The 26,804-nt window shown below is 38.5% G+C and overlaps 1 protein-coding gene across 6 annotated transcripts in view; it reads right to left on the bottom strand.

The window, feature by feature from the left end:
• ZEB2 (zinc finger E-box binding homeobox 2) overlaps window positions 1-26,804 on the bottom strand; it is a 130,348-nt gene that overhangs the window by 2,943 nt on the left and 100,601 nt on the right. For all 6 annotated transcript variants that reach the window (XM_081814506.1, XM_081814507.1, XM_081814508.1 and 3 more), the window contains 5 exons: window positions 12,981-13,169; window positions 12,065-12,279; window positions 9,321-9,429; window positions 6,417-8,386; window positions 4,829-5,009 (listed from right to left, as the gene is read on the bottom strand). In XM_081814506.1, the coding sequence (XP_081670632.1) occupies window positions 4,829-5,009; window positions 6,417-8,386; window positions 9,321-9,429; window positions 12,065-12,279; window positions 12,981-13,169 (2,664 nt within the window). The remainder of the gene's footprint in view (window positions 1-4,828; window positions 5,010-6,416; window positions 8,387-9,320; window positions 9,430-12,064; window positions 12,280-12,980; window positions 13,170-26,804) is intronic.

The raw sequence follows: 26,804 nt of genomic DNA, 5'->3' as shown, positions 1-26,804 counted from the left end.
CCAGAGTTAAAGGCAGAAATGTCATGTAGGGCACTAGGTATTATCATAACACACATGAAGCTATGTGATTATATTTCCTAATACAAACTTGCATTTCAGCAAATTAAATTAAAAACCGGCATTAGTAGATTCAACCCCATTTTCATTTGCTGAGTGTCATGTTATCAGATTAGGAACCCATTCTACACACTTCAGGTATTCAGTTATACGGTGATATATAATCTCAGTTAGTAATCAAATATCTTTAATAATGTTATTGAACGCCTCTAGGGCATGCTACTAGTTAGAAAACGCTGTAGGCTGCTATATGTTATTTCATTAATGGTCTTTATCTTACTGGAACGTCCAATATAAATTTAGTGATGACAGATGTGGTAAGGCTAGTACTAAGTTCTAGAATAGGAAGTTATTTACCTGCAAGAGAAGAAATTAGAAAAATATTTGTTGGTGACTACTCATTGTATTGGAAATAAGGAAGATTCTGGTAATCTACTTCAAGGCAGCTAATGGCCTGAAGGAAAAAAAAAAAAAAGGTATAACTCAAACCACACAAGAACCACTTTTCAGCTCTTAGAAAAGATGTTTTGAATGAGGTAAGCTGGATAAGAGAAAAGAGAAATCCAACGGAGTGCCAAGAGTTAGGAAAGACAGCGTGCTTTTCCATTTGACAAGACCACCATCCTGGGAAGGTCATTTAACAGGAATCAGAAGTATATTTGGGAAAAAGATAGAGGTTTGGTCTTCCAGAAGACTTCAAGTCACGGTGCATGAATTAGGTCTCTCTCGTATGTACTTGGACCTTAAAGAAAAGGATGCACTCGGGAGCAAGGATAAGACGTTTCTGACAGTGGCGATTCATTCATAGGGGCAGGATGGTGCAGTGTTAGATAGGGAAGATGGGTTCTGGAGTCTGATTGCCTCGGTTCGAATCCATCTTTTACAACCAGCTGTGCAACACAGGCATGTTAACCTCTCTGAGAATCAGGGTCCTTGTTGATAAAAGGGAGGTCATTTGGCGGACCTAACTTGTGGCCCCAGGCATAAGGAGGAAAGGAGGCAATGTAGGTAAAGTGGTTAGTACAAGGACTGCACATAGTAAGCACTCAATTAATGTTAGATAATTTTATTCGTTTTTATCAGTACACGTTCAGTAATTCCCCAAGTCGTAAGCAAGATAAAGAGCAGAGCACATGGAAGAAGTAAATCTGAATGGAAAGAAGAGAAATTATAGATGAAAAATTTCTCGGTGCTTTAGTTGCTACAGCATGCATAGGTAGAACAGTCCTACAACCTCCTTTGGATGTCTCATCAGCTCAGGAGCACAGAAGGTGGGACAGTTAGGTGACTTCACGGATCGGCTGTGAATAATCGTGAATGCCTATCACAGTGACTACAGCTGATACGCCTCTCTCTTCTCCAAAGGAACAAAACACAGAGCAGGGTCCTGAGAGAGAACAAACACTCTCCAGGACAAGTTTCAAGGCCTGTTAGAAATGCTTGGGGGATGCCCATTAAACTGCAGTCTCTTACATAGATATTTTGGTTACAGGCAATCGATTTTCAGGGAATTCAATCAATAATAAGCAACATGCTTGTAATAGAAATATATTAATTCTACATTATGAACTGACAATCTGAAGGAATAAAATGTGCAGTTATTATGCCATGCAAAGGACAGAATTTGGGGGTAGGGGTGGCGGGGACTGACCTATACCTTGCACTAAATATTCTAGTACTGTCCAGAAGTGTCGCTGGTTAAGTATTTAATAAATTCAATTTAAGTAGGAGCTGCCTTGGATGTTCATCTCTTTTTAATTTGTTTGTTAGGTTTACCTGATTCAAATCAAGATTCCTGGAATTAAATTTCCACATGAACAAGATTCAGAAAAACCTCCAAGTTGACATTGAGTGAATCAAAACTTTTTTAGGGTAATTTTTTTCCCCTAATCTCAAGGTTCATGATTCACCTGACAGCTAGAATGATAACTGAAGTTAATAAATGGAAGGCCTGTGGTATGAAAAATATTATCATATAACTGAGAAACAAAATTGACTGGTAATTTATTTAAAACTTTGACTTTATCTACTCAAAAGTAGAAACATTTTTATTACTTTTCTGAATAAGGTAGGTTTAAGAGTACCTACCACAATGTCTCAATAAAGAAAGTACTCAATAAATGTCAGATTTAAATTTTAGTGGAATACAAATGAGTTCTTGACAGTGCCTAACACGAGTTTCAGATTTTGTGTTTCACCGTCCTGGCTTGTGACAATTAATCCCATTGAAGTCAGCATCCCAGTCCCGATCCCAGTCCCAGGCCCCAGGAAAAGCAAGCAAGCAATACGCCCTTGGTAAGGAAAATTAAGCATTATGCCTTTGGTGTCTGCCTAGGAAATAAATGAAACAGGCCAAGGTAAAAGAGCACAAGATCTCAATAAAAAGTAGCTCATAATTTCCTTCTTAATTTAAGCCATTCTATATGTTAAATTGTGGACAGGTGTAACAGACACACTTTATCAATGACACATTTGTAAAATCAGCACATAATCAAATGATGATTCAGCTTCATTTCCCAACCTTAGAATTAATCAACCCAGAGACTGTTCTCACATACAATTTTCATATTAGTACATTCTCAAAGTATTACTAGTAATTAATATAAACAAATAAGAGGCTTCTGGGGCCCAATTAGGGAAGGAAAATGGACTAAATTTTTACATACATCACAGTGCTAGAGAATTCATGAAGAACTTCACGGTGATGGAACCTAATACAGTGACAGTAATAATGTCATGAGATGTTTGGTCAAGAGACCAAAAAGTTAACACACTGGAAACTTGACAAGCTAGGAAGGCAACAGGAGGATAATTAATCACACGTTTAAAGAAACCATTGTATGGTTAGGATCTTGTTGCTATACATTACTTCTAGGTAGTAGATCTTCTCACATCTTAAAGAACCAGAACACTTTATTTTTATTTTTTTAAATACAGCATATTTTTCAAATTTACTATGCATATTTGTGTTTGTCAACTTTTGGGTCTCTTGACTATCAATATGCCTATGAAGTTTATGGACTATCTCATTTATAAGAAATAAAGATATTGACGGGATGTCAATATGTATGATTGCCCTCACTAAAATAAAAGTTTTACACTCACCATGTAGTAAATGATAGAGTTTGCATATGGTCATATAATAAAATCAATCAGAGAGGGAAAGATGCCTTCAGTGATGTGCCTATTGTAGCTGAATAATGAAATACAAAATATATTTGACGTTGATTAAAATATTAAATTTAGATATAAAAATATCTTCATAAATATTTAAGTAGGAGTCGGTACTAAAAAAAAACATCTATAGATACCTCTGATAAAAGACAAAATTAGGAAAATTTTGACGTTTCAAACATGGAATTATATCACACAAGTATAGAAACTATTGGGATTTGCTTTTCAAACTACGTTGCCTTTAACGTATCATTAATTGAACTTTTAAAATAATAACAATATCAGACAGTTGAAGAAAGAGAGATTACTGGGGTAATGTTATTGATCAACCTTGTTCTCTTCACAAATACCCTCAACACCTACTGTTCCCCCCACTTCCTCCCACTCTCAGGCTGCCTCCCGCACCTGCCCAGTGAGGGAAGAGGGAAGATGAGGAGGAGGAGTACTGCCCAACGATGGTTTTCAATCACTAAAAAGGGCACCAGGTACTTAGTCAGAATACAGCAGAAAGTACTCACATTACCCTTTCTTCTTTTATCTTTTTCTTTTTTGTCTTTTCACCACTTTTCCCCAAAAAGCACTGTTAGGCTAATCTTTTTGCTCTATGTTAAAATGTTTGATAGTAGACTTTCTCGTTTAAGAATGAGTGTTTTTATATACTTTCCCCCTGCCAATATTTTGATTGAGACCCTACACTCTTTCTTTTCCCATCTAGGGCAAGTACAGCATGCCAAATTTCTAGAGGAGAAAATTTGGAACCGGGAGGTGAGGCTGAGTTGCTTTGTGGTTAAAGGTGGAAGGAGGAGGAGGGAGGGAGTGAGCACGGGTGCAGTTCCACTGCGGAGCTGCAGATCGGATCTTGGATTGTGGGAGCCAGCGCTGCTTTGCATTATGGTCCTTCGCCTTTCTTTTTAAAAATTAACCCACTATCTCTTTACTCATAGGGAAGAACTAGGCTGCTATCTTGTCAACTCTGTATAATTGTTCCTAGTTAGTAATGCATGAATTGGAAATAAGCTAATTAAATGTAGAAAGTTTTATTTTAGTCTTCCAAATAGAAGTAGTTTCAGTAGCTCATTTGGCATATTACTTTACTTATACCTTTTTCTCTCACAGTACTAACACTTCCACTGTATTCAAAAAATGGCCAATTTATAAGACCAAGCAGAACCACTTCCAAGTCGCAGCTTACTTGACGTTTGGATGATAAATCTAATACGTCACTGACTGAATGTTTCATTAAGTTTTTACATAGAGCAAGTCACTACAACTTGAGAATGTGAACATATTTTCAGTAACTGGCTTGTGCCATGCCATTTCATTGCCCTGGCCACTTACATACACCTTCGACAGGATCTGTGAATTTGGCCTCCAGAGTAACTTGAAAGATATGAAGACAAGCACACTCATAAACACATGAATGATCCAATAAACAGGCAACAAAAAAGTCCTACGGAGCTGGGCAAAAGCATTATTTCTTCCTTGTTGAAGGTATCAGCATATGCTACATCTTATGTCGCAGAAGCGTACTCATTAAATATTATGAAATGTGCAGCAGGCCGGGAAGCTCTAACTAGCTAGTCAAAGTCACTCATACCTGTGTGTTCGTATTTATGCCGCAGAAGGGAACTGCTTTTCTGGAATGTCTTGTCACATAAGTCACATGCATACATGCCACTCTCTGTCTTCTTGATCTTCTTTCGAGACAGACAGGAGTCGGAGTCTGTCATGTCATCTAGGCCTGACATGTAGTCTTGTGCTCCATCAAGCAATTCTCCCTGTGATATAATCACATAGTTCAACACAGTCTCACGTAGGCTGACATTTGGAGAACCTCAAAAGTGCTTGCTATTCATCGATCTCATTCAGAAAAAAAAAAAAAAAAACCCACACAAAAAATCCTACTACTTTCCATGAACAGTGTATGAGGTCTCACCCTTCAACCAAAATATAAACCTCCTCCGCCCTAGATGGTAGAGCTCATTGTTTTTTAAGGGTAGAAAATGGTCAACTCTGAAGGTGAGAAAAATAAAATTTTCTAAAATCCTCAGTTCTCTTTATATCAGGCAATATCCACCAGTGAAAATCAAACATCAGAATTTGTGTATTTTCCAGTGTGGTTAACTTTAGAAATGATCTGTAGCTGTAGAAACCCCATTTTAATTGAATTTTATATTTAGGTACAAAATGTTATTATTATGCAATCTATTTAAATGTATGTCTACCAACTAAAGGCCTCAAGCTATATTTTTATATTTAATTTTCTAATTTGAAATAGGGAATATTAATAACACTTTTTTATCAATGTTCTATCTATGTTAAAACAGCCTTCAGCATTGAGCAATAATGAATGTGGCTCAGTAAATTATTAAATTTCTTGATATTTATTTTGTCTTGATCCAAAGGAGTGCAAACTTGCATGACAACATACATTTCCATTTGCTAGCTCACAGTTCCGTTTTCTTAGACTGCGTTTGCACTAATTAATATTAGAGGAGATTAAATAGGCTTAAACACATTTACAAAGAGGGCAGACGTACTGTAAATCGGAAGACTGGCACAGCCCTTATAGAGGAGCTCGGCTACTTATGCTCCTGTTTTGCAAACAGGGATTATATACTCCATGTTGTTAAAACGCACCTGCTTTTGGATCGGAAACCCGTAAATTATTTACCGGTTTGAAAGGTCCATCAGAAGTCAAAATATGTTTTAAAATGCTCTCCCAAGTACACTATTTTCTATAAAACCAAGTACATATCGGATTCATACACGTCTTATTGCAGATTGTGAACTGTGAACATCTGCACAAGGAGGGGACTGTTCTGGACGCTAACTTTAAGCACCTATGGAAGTCCTGTCAAATACCATCAGGGCTGTATAATTGTAAAAGCATACAGATCAATCTAAATAAACCTCAAAAATAAGTCTGAAGTTCTTTATCTTTCGTAAGGCAGCTGTGTTTCCACAGCTCCGTGTTCCACTGATTCTCCATTTGTTTGTCTAGCCCAGCCAGCTTGAGGTTCAAGTGAAAACCAACTCTGCCATGTCTGTTGAAAACACAGCATTTAATTTTTTTTTTCACTAAGACTCCCTGCCCCCCACCCCCGCCCGCAGCATGCACATACACAATGTAATATAATTTTCAAGGTCTCCTCTGTTCAGAGCAAAAGGGTAGGTCTCTTTACCTGAAATCCTTGTTTCCGCTGGTACTTTCTCCTTTGCTGCATATCAGCAAAAGTAGCTGCTCCAGTTGGGTAAGTATAGGCCATATGTGGTAGGAAGCTCATCTGATCCAGTCCCGGGTATGGTCGTAGCCCAGGGATACTGGTCTGGACTGGTGGCATGAAAGTGGCAGGGGGAAATGCGCTTTGTGGAGGAAGAGCTGTGTACAAAGTTTTGGCACTAAATGGGTTCATGCCGAACACTGGGTTAGTGCTTTTGTTGTCCAGATTATTTGAGTTTGAAAACTCCTTCTTGATAAAAGTCAAGTTTAGAGGCTCATCCGAGTTCTCAGATGATGAAGAAACACTGTTATGGTCTAAATTTATGCTGCTAGCTTTTGTTTTGTTCTTTGTGGCTATAATACTTTTGGGTTCTTTCATTTGTTTTGGTAATGACAAGTCCAAAGGCTCAGCCTGGAGCTCCTCAGAAGAGAAGCTGTTTGGAGTGTAAGAACTACTGTGGGAGTTTTTAGAAGATGTGGAGGAAAGATTTAAGGGAGAGGGAGTATTACTCCTTGAGTGGTCCAATTTCTCAACTGGTTTAATATTGGTAAAATGGGAAGGTTTGGTTAGCCTGAGAGGAGGATCACAATTCGTCACACTGTTGTGGAGTTCTGCTATGGATGGTGATGTTATGGAGTCCATAGGCTTTACGGGAGACCTGGGTAATAAAGAGTCTTTTGTGGGAGGGTTACTGTTGGGAGCTAGCGGCTTGGAGTTCCTTTCCAGTGATGGTGACCTGGAATTTGAATACTGGTAGACTTTTCGTTGCTCAAACCATTCCTTCACAAATTCCTGAGGAAGGCCCACAGCAATGGAAATTTTCAGCAGTTCATCAGAGTTGGGCTCCATGTTCATAGCATAATACGCTTTCAGTACAGACATGTGGTCCTTGTATGGGTTGATGGGGCTTGTCATTCCTTTCTCAGAAAGTACAGATGACAAGAGGAGGGCTTTATTATCAACAAAAACTCCGGCTTTGTTGGGGACTATGTTGTCGTGAGGTTGCAGGACTGCCTTGATCTCTTCATTCATCTTACAAAGGTAACGTTCATGCTGATGCAAGGGAATGGGGCCAGGGAAACTTTCTTTACAGAACTGGCAAGAAAATGGAGTGGATATGTTGTGGTTCTCGATCATTTTATCATCAGTGACCAAATCTATTAAAGTACGTAGCTTCTCTTTCTTTATATTACTGATCTGTCTCCTTGAGTCAGTAGTCAAGCTCTGGAGGCAAGCTTTGGCTTCATTGACTTTTTCTAATGTGTAGTCAATAATACTTTTAGTGGCACCATTATGACTCACTACTGGAAGACCTACGGGTGGAATATTAGGAGAAGTGACTCCTTGTTCCTCAGGTTGAGAGCATGGATCCTTCATGTGATAACCTTTCAACTTGGAAATTTCTTCAGCCTTGCAGTCCATTTTTTGCCTGGAAACCGTATTGTCCACAATCTGTAGAACCTTTTGTACCTCGCTTAAGTTACTATTCATCGTGGGAAATCCGAGTAGAGGGGCTTCCATCCCTACACCTAAGTGCTGCATTGGACTCTGAGCAGACGGATGAACTCCCAAAGGGCTGGTGGCTCCAAGTGCACCATTCATAAAGGGACTAGTGCCACTGAACCCGTGTGTGGCCATAAGAACTTTATAGTCATTGAAGTCTAGTGGTTCTGTTTTAATTTTAAGTAAGCCTGTCTGTTCAGACATACTAAGTGGTTTTCCATTCTCCAATTTGTTTCTTAACTGGGTAATAGCTGAATTAGTAGGAGAAGAAGAAACAGAATTAGGGGAAGAACCCGTCTTGATATTGTTTCTCATTCGGCCATTTACAGAGATTAAACCAATACACTTCTTGCTGCTGATGTGTGAACTGTAGGAACCAGAATGGGAGAAACGTTTCTTGCAGTTTGGGCACTCGTACGGTTTTTCACCTAAAATGATAATCAAAATTAACATTACATATCTTCGAGTGGGTAACGATTGCAATTGCCCACCAATGCAAGAATCTGTGAAACCAAATGGAAGGAACACAGTGGGGTACCTCTACATTCTAGGTGCTTAGCTTAGAATTATGTGGCCTTAACTGTGTCTGGGCTTTATCTACCCCCGGAGAACATAATTCAAGATGTTAGCAGTGGAAGGTGAGGGCTATCTGTGCCTTTTTCAGCCAAGATCCCAAATCTTGTCTTGCCATCGGCAGCCTCCTATTTAAACAGAGTGTCAGATTAATGTGTGGTCAATAGCACCATAAAGATGTCACAGTATTTAAAGGGAAGTGTAGCCATGGCTTTAATCAACCCTGTAGAGATCCCATTGATTCTACCAATCCAACTAGTCCTTTGAATAGCATCCAATTTGGTAATAAAATGCTTGGCAGAGCTATCAAAATAGTTATAAAGAAGAAATCTCAGTGGTAGGATGTTGTTCTGTACTATACACCTCCCAGGAATCAAGGAACATTTATCATACAAAAGCTCTCATCCAAAATTCTTCAGTGTTTTCTTTCATGGTTAGGTATCAAAAATGAACACCCTTCAGAATTTGCCAGCCGAGTTTCTTCAGGTCAAAAATATTGAATCTGTAGAAGAGCGTTTGAAAGGACAAAAAAGGAGCCTCTAGATTTTGTAATAAATCAAAGCATTTGCAATTTTTAGGAAGTCTAAACATTCCTTTTCTTTTTGTAAGATCATGCTACTTAGGTGGTACCACAAGGCTCATGAAGGCAAAGCAGGCTCACGTAGTTTGTGAAATAAAAGGGTAGTTCCAAAAAGCTACAAACAGGATTGCGTAAATTTTAAACAATCTTTTAAAACTCCCCTAATGAAACAAAACGCAAATGTGAGCACCAGCACCTCTGCTACTCACCACTGTGAATTCGCAGGTGTTCTTTCAGATGGTGTTTATATTTGAAAGCCTTGCCGCACTCTGTGCATTTGAACTTGCGATTACCTGCTCCTTGGGTCAGCATTTGGTGCTATAAAAGGAGAAAGGCTGACATCAGTTTTGTGCGGGAAGAACAAAGGAAATTTGTTACAAATATTTTTAAAAGGCCTCTATTTTTCAGACAGGCCAAAAGGTTTGAGTGCATGTTTATTTATTTGCCCAGTCTTTCAGAGTTGCAATAAAGGTGATAATGTTGGCAATAAAATTGGAACAAATAAAAAAAAAGTGCTTTCACATGCGCATCCAACACTTGCTTTAGAATTATCTCTGAGGTCTCTTTTCCAAAATGTTTCTTTGAGCCTTTGGAGATGAGAAAGTATAATTGTAAAGATGTTTGTGGTTTACTGCACATTCTAAAATCTGAAGATTCCCTGTTGGAATGCAACTGTTTTGTCAAGGAAAAAAATAAATATTATCCTGAAAAGTTCTAAGTAGCCTCCAAAAAAACTCCCCATGCAAAGAGCTAATTTTATCAAATTTTCTGTATCAGGGTAAAAGTAGAGCTTATACTGAAGCGATATCAATTTTAAAGAAGAAAAAAAAAAAGCAGACACACACAAACAAAAAAAAAATTCTTGACTATAAATATTTCATTACACGATAAGCATGTTTAAATATCCCATTCACTGTGCTAGGAGCAAATGTAAACCCTGTTTTTCCTGATGTGTTGCATATCAGATTTGATTCATTATCAAATGCAAGAGACAACATCTTGGGTTCTAGCTGCTTGAGCAGTTTTATCACAGGCCAGTAGGAAAGACTTCAACGACTTTTCATTTTCCTTTTTAGTAGTGTGCTAGGGAGTAGGGACAAAGAGAAAAAAAGTTTGCTGAAAAGACAAGTTAAAAGCAGCAAAGATATAATCAAACACAGCTGACCTTTTTGAACAAGAGAAAAAAAGCACTGTGACTTAGAATGCTAAAAAAAAAAAAAAAAAAAAAATACAGTCATCCACTCTGGATGCTCAAGGTAGGAGGTCAGCCTTCTTCAAGCAGCAATGACACAAAAGCCTTTTGCAAAAAGACAGCACAGAAGCGGTATGACAACTGCTAGGGTGTGCTGAATCTTCCCACATTCCTAGTGAGACAGATGGTGTTACATGGGACACAGGGAGGTTTGTTCAAACAGCAGCAACCTTCAAAGATCAAGCGGAGCCCAGCCCGCGGAGCGCCATTGAGGGACCAGCGCTCATATGTTGCTGAGTTGCATAAACAAACAGCAACAGCTGCTTTGTCTCCCCCCACAGCCCTCAGAGGACTACTATAAACTTTAGTTGTGCCACTGTTAATATGATACAATCATTTTAATTTACTAATTGTAAATGCCATGAGCAAATGAGGGGACTTTTCAACACCAAAGCTACCATTCATAATGCGCCAACACAATCACACTTCTGCATGTGAAATTTAAAGCAGTTATGCTAGATAAATATCTAGGCACTTTTTTTTCTTTTTCCCTCGAGTTTTTGTGCATATAAGCAAGGGGAGATAAACTGTTACGTAAGTGTAACTATGCAAGCATAGCTTTTGTAAGTGAACTTTGAAAAACGTTCAGGTGACAAGCCCAATCGGATAGAAATGGAATGATTTTCCTGAGCTGTTCTTTCACAATAGTAAGATCCCATAATATAGTATCATCACCATGTCTTGATTGTGTTTGGTTATCCTCATTTTCCTTATTCAAAGAAAATAATGCCCACAAGAAAAAAGAAGCATAAGAATGTTATAGGATGTCCGGTTTAACACTTTTTTTTTTTAAAACCGATACGGTAGCAAGGCTTAAATAGGAGGCTTCCAGATCTGTAAGGCCAGTTACTGGGACTTCAGGCACACCATTTCTGTTACCATTCAAACACGTAATACCAATCTGCAGTCATTTCTCCCAGGAGGACAGAAAGAGCAGTTTTGCTAAAACATGTAAGGGACACTGTGAATCATTCCTATTCAAACATTTTAAGGATTTAAGAAGCTATGCTTACCTCTCAAGATAGAGTTTTTATTTTTTAACACAAATCAGCCAAAAGAGGCAGAATAATCTTAACATTTAGCCATAGGCATGCAAATCAAAAGAGATCATTTTAAATGTACGTCCAATATTGTAGTATCAATCCAGTTTATTTTATATATATATAAACAGACGTATAATATGCCTTTTTGATTTTAAAAAAAACCACTTAATTAGATTTCAGAACCTAGTAGCAGCTTGTAAAAACACTCTAAGTACCTGAAGGTGTTATATGACAAATGAAAGAAATACACACTTCTTTTACTCTGGCTTAGATCCTATATGAAAAAAAAAAAAATTCTGAGTAAAACTAGGTGAAAAATGGAATTAAAATTGCTGAGTTGTTTAATAATGTATAATTAAAATGCTACGATTTCATTCACTTTTTGTGGAACATAAAAATGAAACTAAAGTCAAGTTAAAGTGCAAATAAAATTTCTAAATTAGAAATTAACACACTCATTCGATCGTGAACATAAGACTATTAAATCATATTAGAAGAGACCATCAAAAAATCATTTAGACCTCAATTAAAGCTATTACCATTAAAAGATCTGCATCTTCAAAATGCCATGAAAAATTAATAATGATTGCCAATCAAAGCAATATCGTTTCTCTAAGGGGTTATTATAGCAAGAAATCACTTAAAACCAACCCCCCACCTGATCTGTCCCTGGCTTGTGCGTCACCATATGCCGCTCGAGCTGGGTGCGGTAGGCAAACGTGTAGCTACAAAGAGGGCAGGAAAAGTTCTCTTCATTCTTCTCGTGGCGGTACTTGATGTGCTCCTTCAGTGATGTCAAGCGCTTGTAGCCCCGGTCGCAGTAGGGGCAGGTCAGCAGTTGGGCAAAAGCATCTGGAGTTCCAGGTGGCAGGTCTGTAGCCGAGAGACGAGAGGGAGAGAAGCAGGCCAAAAGGTCAGTAAATCAATGGCAGCTAATGGGCTGCCTGCCCAGGCTGGTATGACAGGAATCACTGCAATCTGCTCCACAAGAGCGCCATCGCGGCCCCCGGCCCCCGCGCGCACCGGTCCCCGCGCGCACCCAGCACAGACTTGTCGGAATCAGCTCACGCTGCGCTGGGAAGTTAATTAATTACTGGCGCTTTTGGGGGGAAATTTAAACAGCTGATAAATGAGGAAATTCTCTTTAGGTGACTGACAGTTCGTGGTAAAAAACCTTTGGTCACATGTGACTCGGGAATTCACAGCCGGCGAGAGCTTTTTCAGGTGTCAGTAAAGAAGAAAGGGAAGGCGAGGGTCACTCGTTCTAAACTTTTTTTTTTGTTCCTCAAAAGTGAAATATTTCAGAAACATTGGAATCAATTCCGATATTTTTATCTCTTAGAAATGGGCTCTAATTGTTCTTGTTCTTTATTGGATGTACAAATGACACAAATTTGCTGACAAAAAAAATTTCACAATACCCTAAAATTACAGTTCTAATCTTTGCTCATGAAATTCCATGCCTCTGCAGCTGTTCTTCAAATTTTAAGGTAAACACCCAGGCATGTAGTGCATTTGTAATTGTAACAGCTGCAGAGGTCAGTGTAGTGGCTAAAAATGAATTACAGCCTCACCATTTTCTTCTTGCCCATTGGCCTCTGGCGTGCCAAGGCGAGACAGCTCCTCGGGGGCTTCTGGGTAAATAATGGCTGTGTCACTGCGCTGAAGGTACTCCTCGATGCTGACTGCATGGCCATCGCGTTCCTCCAGTTTTCTTTTGGCAAAGTATTCCTCAAAGTCTGATGTGCAATTTGCATTCTTAACTGAAATCATAAGAGGACATCATAAATGTCTTTGCGGGGGCCTTCTTCCGAGGGGTCCAAGTCCATTTACGTCATTGTTAGTACGAAATGTTGACTTGCAAAAAGACAACAAATACCTAGTTTATTTGTAAGAAGTGTCACAGATGACCAGTCATTGATTGAATGCTTATTCTTGTAATAGATGCAAAAAAAAAAAAAAAAAAAGAGGACACTCTGCTTTAAATTAAATAGGCACATCTTTATTTTCCTCTTCCCGGAATACGGGTCCGCATAATTCACCAAGAATGAAAGATAGTTTAAAATATTTTTTTCGGGAAAATTTAAAAAATGAAAAAAAGAGCTACATTCTAAGATCCATAAACATGAGAGATAATAGGAGCCCAAAGCTACTTTAACAGTCTATATAAACCTTCCTTTTCTTTTAAGAAAGGTATATTTAATTTTTTATTGTCCACTAAACTTAACGTGCCTAACCACACATACATCCTGTTGCTAAATATAAGCTTTTAACCTTCCACTCTGCACATCACAGATGGCCAGGACTACACAGTCTGACACAGATGCGAAAGGATAGATATTCCTAGAGAGATAATAATGGGACTTAGTTAAAAAATCATGGGATGTGGCACTTCACCTCGCCCTATGATTTCAATATTTAGCTCAGTATTTTAAAGCTGCGTGAAAATAAAATGAAGCTCATAAATAGAAATAAAATAAAATTAACAGAAAGACTTAATAAAAGCAAAAGAAACTGGCTATACTGCTGTGTGATTTTGATATGATTGTTAACTGTTGTCATTATGATTCTATTCCCATGAAATGAATAATAGCTGCAAATCAATTTTAGCAACGGTGTCACAAGACTTTGTACATCTGAAACCTCTAGATACGTTTCTGAAATAAGCTGTGGCTTAAATACCCTAAATAAACATTTTTATGCATGAGACAGTGTTGGGGAGTGTGTCTGCTACAGTAAGTAGATGAATACAAGTCCATTGCTAGCACAATTAATGGTGGAGTCCTACTTTCGTAGTTTCTGAGAGCTGTTAACCTTGATTCCCCTATATTCTTCACCTCACCTTCTCTGCCATAAAAGATATTCCAGTATTTGCCATACTAGTTATTTCTGAGCATTTGTGGCAGGGTGATGTTCGAGCAAGCTGGTCAATTTTTCTTTTTATTTTCATTTTTATTCTTGCTTTCACTGTTACGAACTTGTGGATTATAGATGAAAAGAACAGAAAGCGGAACCTTCCATTAATTCAACAAGTACTGAATGACTGGTATATGGTAGGTATCATGTCTTGTTTTGATAAGCAAAAAACAGATCCAGTTTCATCCTTCAGGAAGACATGAGAACAATCAGTACGCCTGATATTTTCTCAAAAATAAAAATAACGTTACACACTCACATAAGTATTAGGACAGGAAGTTGTGTGGTAGTCTGAAAGAAGCAGCAGGGGAACCCGATGGAGTATAGAAGATCAGGAAAACTTGAATGGAGAAGGCATGGAGTTCACGAGCTGTAGAAGCTGGGGCAGACCAGCGCATGCAAGGATGCGGGGACTGGAAGGAGCGTGGTGCCTTTCACCACCTAAAGAGACAGTGCTCATGTGCAGACAGCGGAAGGGAAGCAATATGATGCGAGGGTGGAGAGGCAAGCAGGAACCAGAACATGCGGCCTGCGGCAGCCCTCTTACGGACTGGGCTTTTATTCTAAGAGAAACAGGAAGCCATTGACAGGTATTAAGCAAGGAGATGATTGGATGAAATTGTGAATTATCTGCATTTTTAAATGACAGCTCTGACTATTGTATGGTAGGGGCTGCGGGAGAAGAAAAGTCGATTCTGGGAAACCCGTTAGGAGTTTCTTGCCATAAACCAGGCAAAGATAAAGGTTAAGGAATTGGTGATGGAGACTATGAGAAGTGGCTGGATTTGAGAGATATTTAACAAGTGAAAACACTAGCCTTGGGGGAAGGATTGGCTGTGCCAAGGAGGGAGAGGCTAGGACCTTATCCTAGGTTCAGGCTTTCCAAATTTGATGGATGACAGATGAGAGTCACCAAAGCACAGAGCACCAGAATTCTAAAAACACTTGAAACTATGAACCAATACATTGCATCAAATAAAAGGAAACTGGGGAGCATCACACTTTGCAGACTATTAAACTAAGAGCTAACAATCCTGAATGGTGTGATCTCAAAACTTTCCCTCTTGCCCCTCCAGCTTCTGATAAGTTGAACAAGAGCGACAGTCTGATTCCAGCACCTGTATTTCCTTCGAATATAGGTTTGGAATGTGTAATAGTAGATTACGATTTTATACCTTGAAATTTGTTTAAATCTTTTCTTCGAATCTCGTCTTAACTCTTTTCTTTACTTATTTATTAAGATTTCATTTTTAAGTAACCTCTGCACCCAATGTGGGACTCGAACACACAACCCCAAGATCAAGAGTTGCATGTTCTACTGACTCAGCCAGCCAGGCACCCCCAAGTCTGAAATCTTTTAGAAGATTGCTTATGATGCCACAGATGCTTTCCAAATGGTATTTATTGGTAGTGGATGTGATGGTGTCATTTAACTTGCACCATTTAATCCCTAGAGAGTACGAAGAACTGCCAACTTGCACAAACTATTTGTTCATTGTTGTGGATCATCAAAATGCCTTTACATCTATCAAAAATCACCTTTTGTTTTTAACGCAAGAAAAGATAAAGGGGACAAGATGGTGGCTCAAAGATGAACCTCTTTTGAGCAACTTGACTGATTTGACCAGGGACAGACTTCTTTTTCAGCCCTGTGGCAGTAGAAAGTCATCTAACAGCTCCTTTCTGAATCCAGACCTATTAGAATGTTGTCAAGTGTTTAAGGCATGACTTATTTAAGCTTTTTAAGAACACTGACCCACTTAACGATCCTTAGTGTAACCTAGTAAAAATGGATGGATGGACATTTTAACATCCTACTTTTATCTTGATATTTCAGCAACTATTTGAATTATCTGGCTATCTTTTCACGAATTTTCATTTGCATATGAATGCTTCCATCAGAAATGTAACCAAATGCAAATTCAATGGGATTTGCATTAATAGCCTTTTGGCTTCAACAGGGGGAAAATTCTGATTTTTCTGGATAGGCAAACTAAACTGCATCTAGAAACAACACTACTGGTATTTGGAAGGCAGTTCACTTGCTAGGTCAAATTTGCCTATGCTAAATTTCTATGTCAAGTGTGATAGGGACAAAAGACAAATCATACGCTCTCTTTAAGGATCATCTTTGTACCCTGAGCTTTGAGTATATTGCTTAGAAATTAGTAGGCTCTTAAGAATCATTTATGGAATGAATGTGGAATAAATTATGTGCTTAACGCTAATCTTGGTATAGAAGTCTTCTAGTAAAAGGAAGCATAAGGTAAGATACCCACAGTTGAGCTAGGAATTCAGCCTGCTATTCAGGCAATTCTAGAACAACTATGTGATTAACTGTGTAGTGATGACCATAAATACCTACAAGAGTTCAGTAGGGTTCAGGTGAGTGATCAAAAAAAATTTCATGAAGAAGATAGCACTCAATCATTTAAATCCATTTGCCCCATCAAGATTTTCTTCATGTGGTATAGATATGCTATTAGCTATACATCTCATATATGTAGAGTCACTTAAGTGGGCTATATTCTAGACTTCCATGAAATAATCTAGGCATAACCCACCCAGATATAATGTGGTTTTTTTCCTTGGTGTTGCTATGGGTACTTGTAACATATGGTTTTCCTGACCAGGACCACAACATTCTCCTTTGCCTGGGAATGGCTCCCCATATTCTCTATTGTCAAACTTTATGGTACCCAAGGGAATTGCCTTATTATTGCATGATTCTGCTCTCCTAGCCACAATGGATTAATCGGCACCTAAAGTGAACCTATCTTAGTCCTCCATTCTCTAGGCCAAACTGTTGATTGGTGCAGGGGTAGCCAATGGATCCAATTGAGTCAGCAAATCCTTGCCTTATGATTTTAGGACTGTCCAAAAGGGAGCATCAAGGGAGTTTATTTCCTTCAAGTGACTGTAGCTATAAGATGTAGGACAAAGGAACTGATATATCCCATGTAGGGTAAGAAGATTTATGAAGAAAGAGACTGAAGCAGGTATGCAGAGAGAAGAGAAAAGCAAAGACAAGATGGCAAGTCCTGACAGTACATTTCTAGCTATATTTGCTCCTGAGGCCAAGCTGTACCCGTGTCCTTCCACTGGCTCTGTTGTCAAACCTCCTTAGAGTCTGTGAGCTGAAAAACTCCCTTTTCTACTTCAGGCTATGTGTGTTTCAATCTCTGAGATGCCAAATCACCCTAATTGTTATATCCGAACAAATAATGGGATTAAATTTTGGTTACTCTCAAACTTGTTGAGGAGGATGAAGTTTTGGTTCTGTATAGCAGTTTACATTTTTGGTTTTTACAAAGATTTTGTAATACTATATTGTGGACATAGGAATGAGGTAGAAAATTCACTAGAAAGTTATAGAATTCCCCACTGCATTTTTCTAGTGTAAAATCAACCTCATTTTTTTATTTTATTTTATTTTATTTTTCTTCTGTAATCCTCTTCACTCCTTGTCTCCTTGGAAGAAATGCCAAAATACACTGACAAAGGATATTTGCATGATATTTATGATCAAACCATAACAAAAATTCACAAGAAACCTCAAAGTAATTTCTTCCCATACCTTCTCTGGAGATTTTGCATTTAGTCCTAAAATTTACCCTAGTGTCTTACAAATATCTCAACCTCCCCTAAGGTTAGGTAAACTTTTCTGTATCCAAAACAGAAAACAAAAACAAAAATTCATTAATTAAAAATGCTTCTTCATCACCATGTGTATTTTTAATATTGTTAGGATAAATTTCTAGGTTGCTTCAAGTTAGAAAAGCTTCATGTTTCTTGTCAGTATGTTCACTCTTGCTAATGTTGCTTATTAATGATACTTTCATAAATAGTTTTCTGTCTACCTTAGATATTGATATTCTTAGATAATGATAATTATCAATATGGATTAACTTTTAAAGTTCTTGCTTAAAAAAGAAGCAATGTTAATAGAACTCTAAATGAAAGAGATGTATTGGTCTTCAAAATCAGTCACCTCCCATAACTGTTTTAGGACACTTTCTCAAAGATACTTAAAAGTGAGGTTTGCTTAGTGTCCACAAATAGTTAAATCATAATGAGACCTTGATACTCATTCCTTCTCTTTTTCTGTTTTTCTCTATTTACTTCCATCCCTTCGCCATTTATTTTCTTTATTTGTAATGAGCATGTGTTCTTGTAGGAAGGCAGGTACTCTATTATAACTGATCTTGTACCGAGCATGTTTTCCATTTTCATTAAAAAATTGAAGAAATATGTTTGAATATTATGCCAAGCCATTTTAATGAACATAAAATGAACAATAAATAATTCTTACGGAAAAGAAAATATCTTGGAGGGTCTAGAAAAGCTGAAGTAAATACACGTAAAAAACCGAGTTGAATCATTCATCCATCCCACTGCTTAATAACTATTTATTGAGTGCCTACTAATGCCAGAGAGTGTGCTTTGGGATGAGGATACAATGGTGCTTTTTTTTTTTTTTTAAGATTTTATTTATTTATTTGACAGAGAGAGACAGCGAGAGTAGGAACACAAGCAGGGGGAGTAGGAGAGGGAGAGCGGGCTTCCTGCCGAGCAGGGAGCCCGATGTGGGACTCGATCCCAGGACCCTGGGATCATGACCTGAGCTGAAGGCAGACGCTTAACGACTGAGCCACCCAGGTGCCCCAACAATGGTGTTGATTTATAATTGTTTTCCTGCTTCTGTGATTCTCATATTGAGAGATATGTATATGAAATGGTTGTGGTTCTGCAATATACAGACATATAAATACATAATGTATAAATGTATACATAAATGTATAACAAGGAATATATATATATATATATGGATACTTCTCAGTATAACGTAGAAATTATGCACTTATCATATAATCTGACTTTTACTCACTTCCTTTGTCAACGCAAAGGGACCTGTAGAAGCAATCAAAATCTAGGTAAGGTATTCATCATCTGGTAGAAAAATAGTCTTTCTATTGATATTGTAGATGATAAGAAAACAGAAAAATTATTTTTATTTTTTTTAAAAGATTTTATTTATTTATTTGACAGAGAGAGAGACAGCGAGAGAGGGAACACAAGCAGGGGGAGTGGGAGAGGGAGAAGCAGGAAGCCGGATGCGGGACTCGATCCCAGGACCCTGAGATCATGACCTAAGCTGAAGGCAGATGCTTAACGACTGAGCCACCCCGTTGCCCTGAAAATTATTTTTAATTTAGTCTTCTGTATTGAATTTTTAAAGAAGCCCACATGGGGAAGGAGGGAAAACTGAATGGGAAGTTATCAGAGAGGGAGACAAACCATGAGAGGCTCTTAACCCTAGGAAACAAACTGAGGGTTGCTGGAGGGAAGGTGGGTGGGGGGATAGGGTAACTGGGTGATGGGCATTACGGAGGGCACATGATGAGCACTGGGTGTTATATGCAACTGATGAATTATTGAACACTACCTCTGAAACTAATGATGTACTATATGTTGGCTAAATGAATTTAAATAAAAAAAGATAAAATAAAGAAGCCCATACTCAGCATTTGTTGAGGTATATAAATTCTCATGGCTACTTTGTTTAAAGTTAATTAATGAACAGAAGCATTTTTATCATTAAAAATGCATGTGTGCCTTTCTGTAGAAGGCTTCCAAAATACATATTAGCACCAGATATCTAAAAACAACCGTAAGGGAAGAGGACAATCTTTTTCTCATTACCCAGCTACACAGGCAGCCCAGCAGAGCCTCCGACTGCTATGGAGATGTGTGCAAAGCCAGGGAAGGCTCCTCCAGAGAGACAAAGTTTTCTTTTCTTCTTGGGAAATAGCACAGCGTCTGGGTGGGTCTCTCCACGCCTGCTCTGACGTGGCTTTCTCCAGGGAACGCATGCTCAGATGCCAATGAGAGTCCCTGACGTGTAAGAGCTTTAGGAGAGGGAGGGGCAGAAGGAACGGGGGATAGGAATCTGGGAATCCGTAGTACTCTGCAGGATCAAATATCTCCCTCAACAGCAGGAAGCAGCTCAGTCAGGGACACAGTCTAATTTTAAAGTGAGGTTTTATATTAAGGGACTGTGAATATCAAAATTTAGAGACCTCTGAGCCTTAGACAGTTTTGATTGCTATGTATAGAGACAGAATCCAGGCCTTTAAAGGAAGAATCCCAAGTAAGTTCATATGTATTTATTTTTCACATTACTGTGTAACCTAAAATTTCGGAATTGGTATCTTACTGAAAAGATTCTTGGACTATGTTATTATATTTTTGAGGGGTTTATAAAGTAAGGTGTTTTGCCCGGCAATTCAGTGCTCTTCTTATAGGCTTTTTGTAGACACACAACCCCTAAGGATGCTCTAGGGCGTGGTTTTCAAAATGTGGCCTCCAGGCCAGCAGCATCAGTATTACCTGGGAACTTGTTCAAAAACACAACCAGCAGTGTTGACAAGCCCTTCAGGGGTTCTGATGCACACCCAGTTTAAGAATCAATGCCCTGGGAATTCAGTTATCTGCATCACCTGGCTAAAATAAGGTATTCAGTGACATGGTTTGGGGAAGCAGCGCAGAATTAGCCCCATATCATGTGGCCTTCCTGACTCTCTCAACCTGAGCTCAGAACTTCCTTCTGCACTTATCCATCTGCATATCTCAATCACTGAACTTGGCACATCACATTATATAACCTTTCGTTTATGTATCTGTGTGCTGATTGTGTTTTATTCAGCTTTGTATCGTCAGTGCCTGGTACAGTGCTCAATAACGGAACGATCAGATCAGGTTCAGGGTCATTGGGCAACCCATTTTGGCTTAGCCACATAGAATGTTTAATCTCAGTATCTTCATCTGTAAAATGAGCTAGGATATGCTTTCTGAGGTATCCCTGAAGTTTCAGAATTCCATACTTTCAATAAATTAATTGCCCTAATCAATTTGCTTTTTTATTCACTGGCTAGGCCTAAAGAGTTTCATCTATAGTCTTTTCAATTAAAAACTCAAAGCAACATAGCTTTCTGCTGGAGGAACCACAGACACAGATTGAGATTTTGGAGGTGACTAGAAACCATTGACAACATCACAAGGAAAACAGTGCTTATTAAACATTTGTTGAGTGAATGAAGGGGACACTCAAGAAGCTTGGGATACCAGTTATTTCTTGTGGGAACCCTTGCTGTGAGGTGGACTTAGCTGTTCCTCATCACAAACAAAGCTAATAAAACCACGGCATTCATTAGCCAGGAAGCGACAGGATCTTCTTGGTATACACTGATTATAGCCTGCAAATGACCCTCCTGTCTCACCTACCAAGTGCTACATCTGTTTTTCTCTCTTTAAAACCTATCTCTTTCTCTAGTTTATTTTTATAAACTTACTGTATGGGGTTAACTAAAAATTTTAAAATGATGATTTACTTGACATATCTGACTGGATGACAAAACTCTTCCAAGATATAAGACGGCGACAGGGAGTATAAACAAGAAGAAAACGACAGGCTTTATAATAATATGATTCTCTCCTTGTTGAGTACTTAGGTATTGAATTATCTGATAAACTGATCTTGCACAATGGATTTACACTATATATTCACTCAACCCTTGCTGAGAAATAACTTAAGATCAAACTTGTGTGGCTTCTGTTACCCATATAAGAAACCTAGCTAATTAAAACAATTTAATTTAGGGGCGCCTGGCTGGCTCAGTCAGTGGAGCATGTGACTCCTGATCTCAGGGTTGTGAGTTCGAGCTCTGCATTGGGTGTAGAGATTACTCAAATAAACAACAACAACAACAACAACAAAAGATTAAAAATAATAAAAAAAATAAAAAAATTTTAGTTTAAATTCCACATAAGAATAAGAGGAATTGGAAGTTATTAAACCAAGAGGATAATGATGGTACAGAAACGTTCTTACTCTTTTCCCCACTTTCTTCTCTGCTATTGAGTGATGCACAAAATTTGTATTTAAAGAAGCCAAACTACTTGCTAGCCTCCTAACCTTATCATTAATATCATCAATTTAGGGGAGTTATACCTTGAACCATGGTGTTTCTTGCTCAGGCAAGATTTTCAATCTAGATCTAGAGGCTTCCAACTGCTCTGGAGACACCTCAGAAGAATCTGATAAACCTGGACATAGTTGGCATTTCTCTGTGGTACTTCGGGTGGAAAATCCCTGGTCCCACCCCTTCCCATTCTGGCTTATACTCTGCTATTATCCTAATGCATTTTGTGAGCTATAAGCAGGCCTGGCTACAGTGGGGCCCAGTGGGCCTGGTGCAAAATGACAACAGAAGAACATTAAACCAAAGTCAAAGCTCTAACAAACACAGGGCCCTGGGTATAATACCACGAGGCAGGACCTCCCCCTCCCATGCCAACTAGCTCAGCCGGTGCTTTGTTGTCTTTGTTCAGGCTTCCCAGGAAAAATTCATTAGAAGAAAGGGTAGGGTGGGGTGGAGTTCAAAATTTCTAGTCTAATTTCCTCATTTAACAGATGATACAACTAAGGTACAGTGAGGTTTATGATTCATACAAAGTTAGACAAATAATTTCTGGAAAAGCTTGATGGAGAATTCATATATCCTGACTTTTTTTTTTTTAAAGATTGTATTTATTTATTTGACAGAAAGAGACACAGCAAGAGAGGGAACACAAGCAGGGGGAGTGGGAGAGGGAGAAGCAGGTTTCCCACGGAGCAGGGAGCCCGATGTGGGGCTCGATCCCAGGACCCTGGGATCATGACCTGAGCCGAAGGCAGACGCTTAACGACTGAGCCACCCAGGCGCCCCTCATATATCCTGACTCTTAACCCATTACTCTTTCCATGGTATCATAGTGACTCAATATGCGAAAGAAAAAGACAGAGAGAGAACCCCATCTTTTCAGTTTTTCAGTATGCCCAACTGATTTGACATGATTTGAATAGGTCCTAGATGCTGACAAGGTTGCTGACATAAAATTAGTATGGGGAAAGCCATGGTAAATGCTCACTTCATATAAATAAAATATGGAATTCTAAACTTTTTTTTCTCAATTTGTCCTTTCATGTTCCTGCTCTTCATTTTTTTTACTGGATGATCCACATCCAAGTCTATTGGTGTAAAGTGAAAACATAAAAGTTCTTCAAATTCTCTACTCAAGATGCTTATTTATGATTTCCATTTAATATTTAAGGATTGTGTCTTCCGATTTTAGATATTTTTTATTTTTAATTGTGTTTCTAAAGACACTCAGAAAGGAATAACTTTATGAAACACTTTGCAAAGGTGAATTTTTATTAACTATTATGGTGATAGTAAATAAAAAAAATGTCTCAAGCTTAACTTGGAACTAGAGACCAAACAAAACAAAACAAAACAAAACAAAACAAAACCAAAAACCACCCTTTATTCATGGTTCATTTTGCTTTCCCATTCCACATATTACTTGTTTATCCCCCCACATGCTTAATGATATCCTCCTACATGCGTTCCACTTCTTCAGATTAGATGAAACTGTGTCATCCTGTCATAATACTCCATCCCTCACAGACCTTTCCACACAGCCGCTCCTGCTTTCACGTGTCTAAGCTCACAGAGCGCAGAGGATGGATCAACATACTCCTCAATTCACATGGCCGTTTCAAACCAATGTTCCTAAGTTATTAATTTGCACATCATTTATTTGTTTACTCATTTATTCACCAATTCAACAAACAACCCGTTTGTCAACCATCAAGGTTGTATGAACAACGTGCCCATTTAGAGGGACTTCAGAGAAAAACAAACTTAACATCTACCCTCCAAAAACCTCCACATTGTAACTGCAATTTTTTGAAGCCTCAGTCTTCCATTTTTGCCATCATGTTTTAGGACACTACTTGCATAGCTCAGGTAAGATGACGCTTGTCCCGTGGTCATGTTTACCCCAGGGCTGCCAATACTATCACTCTGGGAAACTTCATGGTTCAACAGATAGTCCATGTAGGATCCTGGCTTCCGAGGCTTTTGAATCTCTCTAACCACAGGGATGGCCACACTTTGGTACTGGCCTGAACCCAGGACGATTCCAGCTCTGCAAACCAGAGCGTGAAACCTCTACTCTCTGTTTCAACCTTCTGCCCTTGCCCGCCATTCCGTTCTTTGTTCCCCTGACGCAGGTACTTCACTGTGATAACTGGGCCCTGACAAGCCTGCCCATCCATTTCACCTGGTCTGCTTTTACTTTACCTCGGAGCCTGAAATCTTTTCCATCCCTGCCCCTTATTCTTGTGTCATTCTTGCCTCGCCAAACGAAAATCCAGCCCAGTTTCTTTGCTCCTAGAGTATCAAAAATGTCTGAAGAAATGTAATTAATTGTAAGAAACGTGTTTCAATCTCTGTTATCCAAATAGGATCTTCTTTTGTGATGGTAATTGAATCTCCATATATTGTCCACAGCAATTACTCTAGATTTCCGTTCTTCAAGATTCCAACCCTACTCCCTTCCCTTACTGTCAACTGATCATCTCTTTTCCTACTTACTCCAAAGATAAACCTGACATGTCACATGACATGAATTCCCACATGACATGAATTCCCTGAACTACCTTAAATTCAACCAAAATCTCTATAATCATTCTTCTTTTTTCTTTTGATCTGATTGCTAATAAAGATGTGCCTCTGCCCACAGCCAAGGCTACTCCCTAAGGCTACTTCCTCACAACTCCTGATAGCTTACTTCATCTTCTACCCAGTCTCCTTTTACATTTTCAGCTTTCTCTATGCCTCACTTTTGCGTGGAGCCATATTTAACAAACCTTCTCCCTGAAGAAAACCTCTGAATTTCGCAGTCTCTTAAGGCACTTCTCTACCCTCACGTCTCCAATATTTGACCCTACGCTGTCAAAAACCCTCTGCAGTATTGGACACCTTTCACTTGAACCTATATAGCTTGTATTTCAAATAAGACATCTTCATCCACATATTGTTATAATATAATGATGATGATGATGGCTAGCAACAACTGTTTATTACGTCTAACATTGTGCTAAACATTTTACACACATTTCTTATTCATCTACCATTGTTTTACTTACCCAACTGAAGGTAAGTCCTTAATGACAGTGACCATTCATTGTATTTTTCAAATACAAAATGTCTTAAACTTAGTAGGGTCACCCTAAGTGACTATTGGTCTGAATAGCTAATTAGGCTATTAATGATTTTTTTGTAAAGTTTGCCTTCATGTCATTATGATTTTTTTTTGAAGATTTTATTATTAAGTAATCTCTACACCCAAGGTGGGGCTCAAACATACAACCCTGAGATCAAGAGTTGCATGCTCTACTGACTGAGCCAGCCAGGCGCTCCGGGATTTTGCATTTCTTAAGGACAAGAACTATATCTTCTATTTCCTTAAAGTTTCTTTCTCAAGCCTCAGTTTAAATTCTGCACACAACAAGCACCCTGACAGAAAAGAATAAATGTAGGTATCTTAGTAAAGTGATGAACATTTTATTATTTGTTTGTTTGATTGTCATTCAGGACAAAAAGAAAAACAACATGTGATTCCTGATGCTAGTCAGTGATCAAGGAAAAGTCTTTGACAGATTTCATTATTATACACAAACACTGTAAATACCACTACATCCTCTTCTACATTTAAAAAAGGATCCTAGGTAAAGATGAAATGAAATAGAAAACTAAGCAATAAGCAATTCCTTCTCCATCTTCATATTTTAACCTCAAATGCATTGTTGGAGCAGTGAAAAGACATTTGTCCTATAGCTTGTCTGCTTGGTTCTCTAAGATGTCAAAGGAATTTAATTGGCAGAGGCTCTCAAAATTGACTGGTTAAGTCCTTCCATTACAAATTGGTTAAATATTGCATTTTTGTTTTCTAGAGAAGAAGCTAATGAGGAACTAGTGTAAAGGGAGGAAACAGTCCAGAATTCATTTATTTCTTAACGCATAAAATTGGTTTAAAGCTTACCTGTAGATACAAACTGGCAAAATAAGCAAATCAGGGTGAGCATTTAGTATATGTTAGGCATTGCATTAGGTATTTTAAAAATAATATACCATTGGGGTGCCTGGGTGGCTCAGTCGGTTAACCGTTCAACTTTTGATTTCAGCTCAGGTGATGCATGATCTCCGGGTCATGAGATCAAGCCCCACATGGAACCCTGTGCTGGGTGTGGAGCCTGCTTAAGATTCTCTATCTCCAAATAAGCCAGTCAGAGAAAGACAATTAAGATTCTCTCACTCCCTCTCGCTCTGCCTCTTCCCCACCCTCACTCCCACTCTCACTCTCTCTCAAAAATAATAATAATATTAGTAATAATAATAATAATAATATACCATTTAATCCCCACAATGAGACCTTGTACATAGGGAATCATTATTTCCACTTTACTGATGTAGAAATGAATTCTTATATACTCAAGTTCATGAACTAGTAATTGATAAAGACAAAATTCAAATGCTGTTTATCTGACTCTAGACTAATCTGGAGCAACCCAAGCCAACATTTGCCTTCCATGT

The sequence above is a fragment of the Leptonychotes weddellii genome, chromosome 3, assembly GCF_054177405.1.
Source record: "Leptonychotes weddellii isolate Sample4059 chromosome 3, ASM5417740v2, whole genome shotgun sequence".
Classification (NCBI taxonomy): Eukaryota; Metazoa; Chordata; class Mammalia; order Carnivora; family Phocidae; genus Leptonychotes; species Leptonychotes weddellii.
This window is presented reverse-complemented; position numbering and strand designations above follow the sequence as displayed.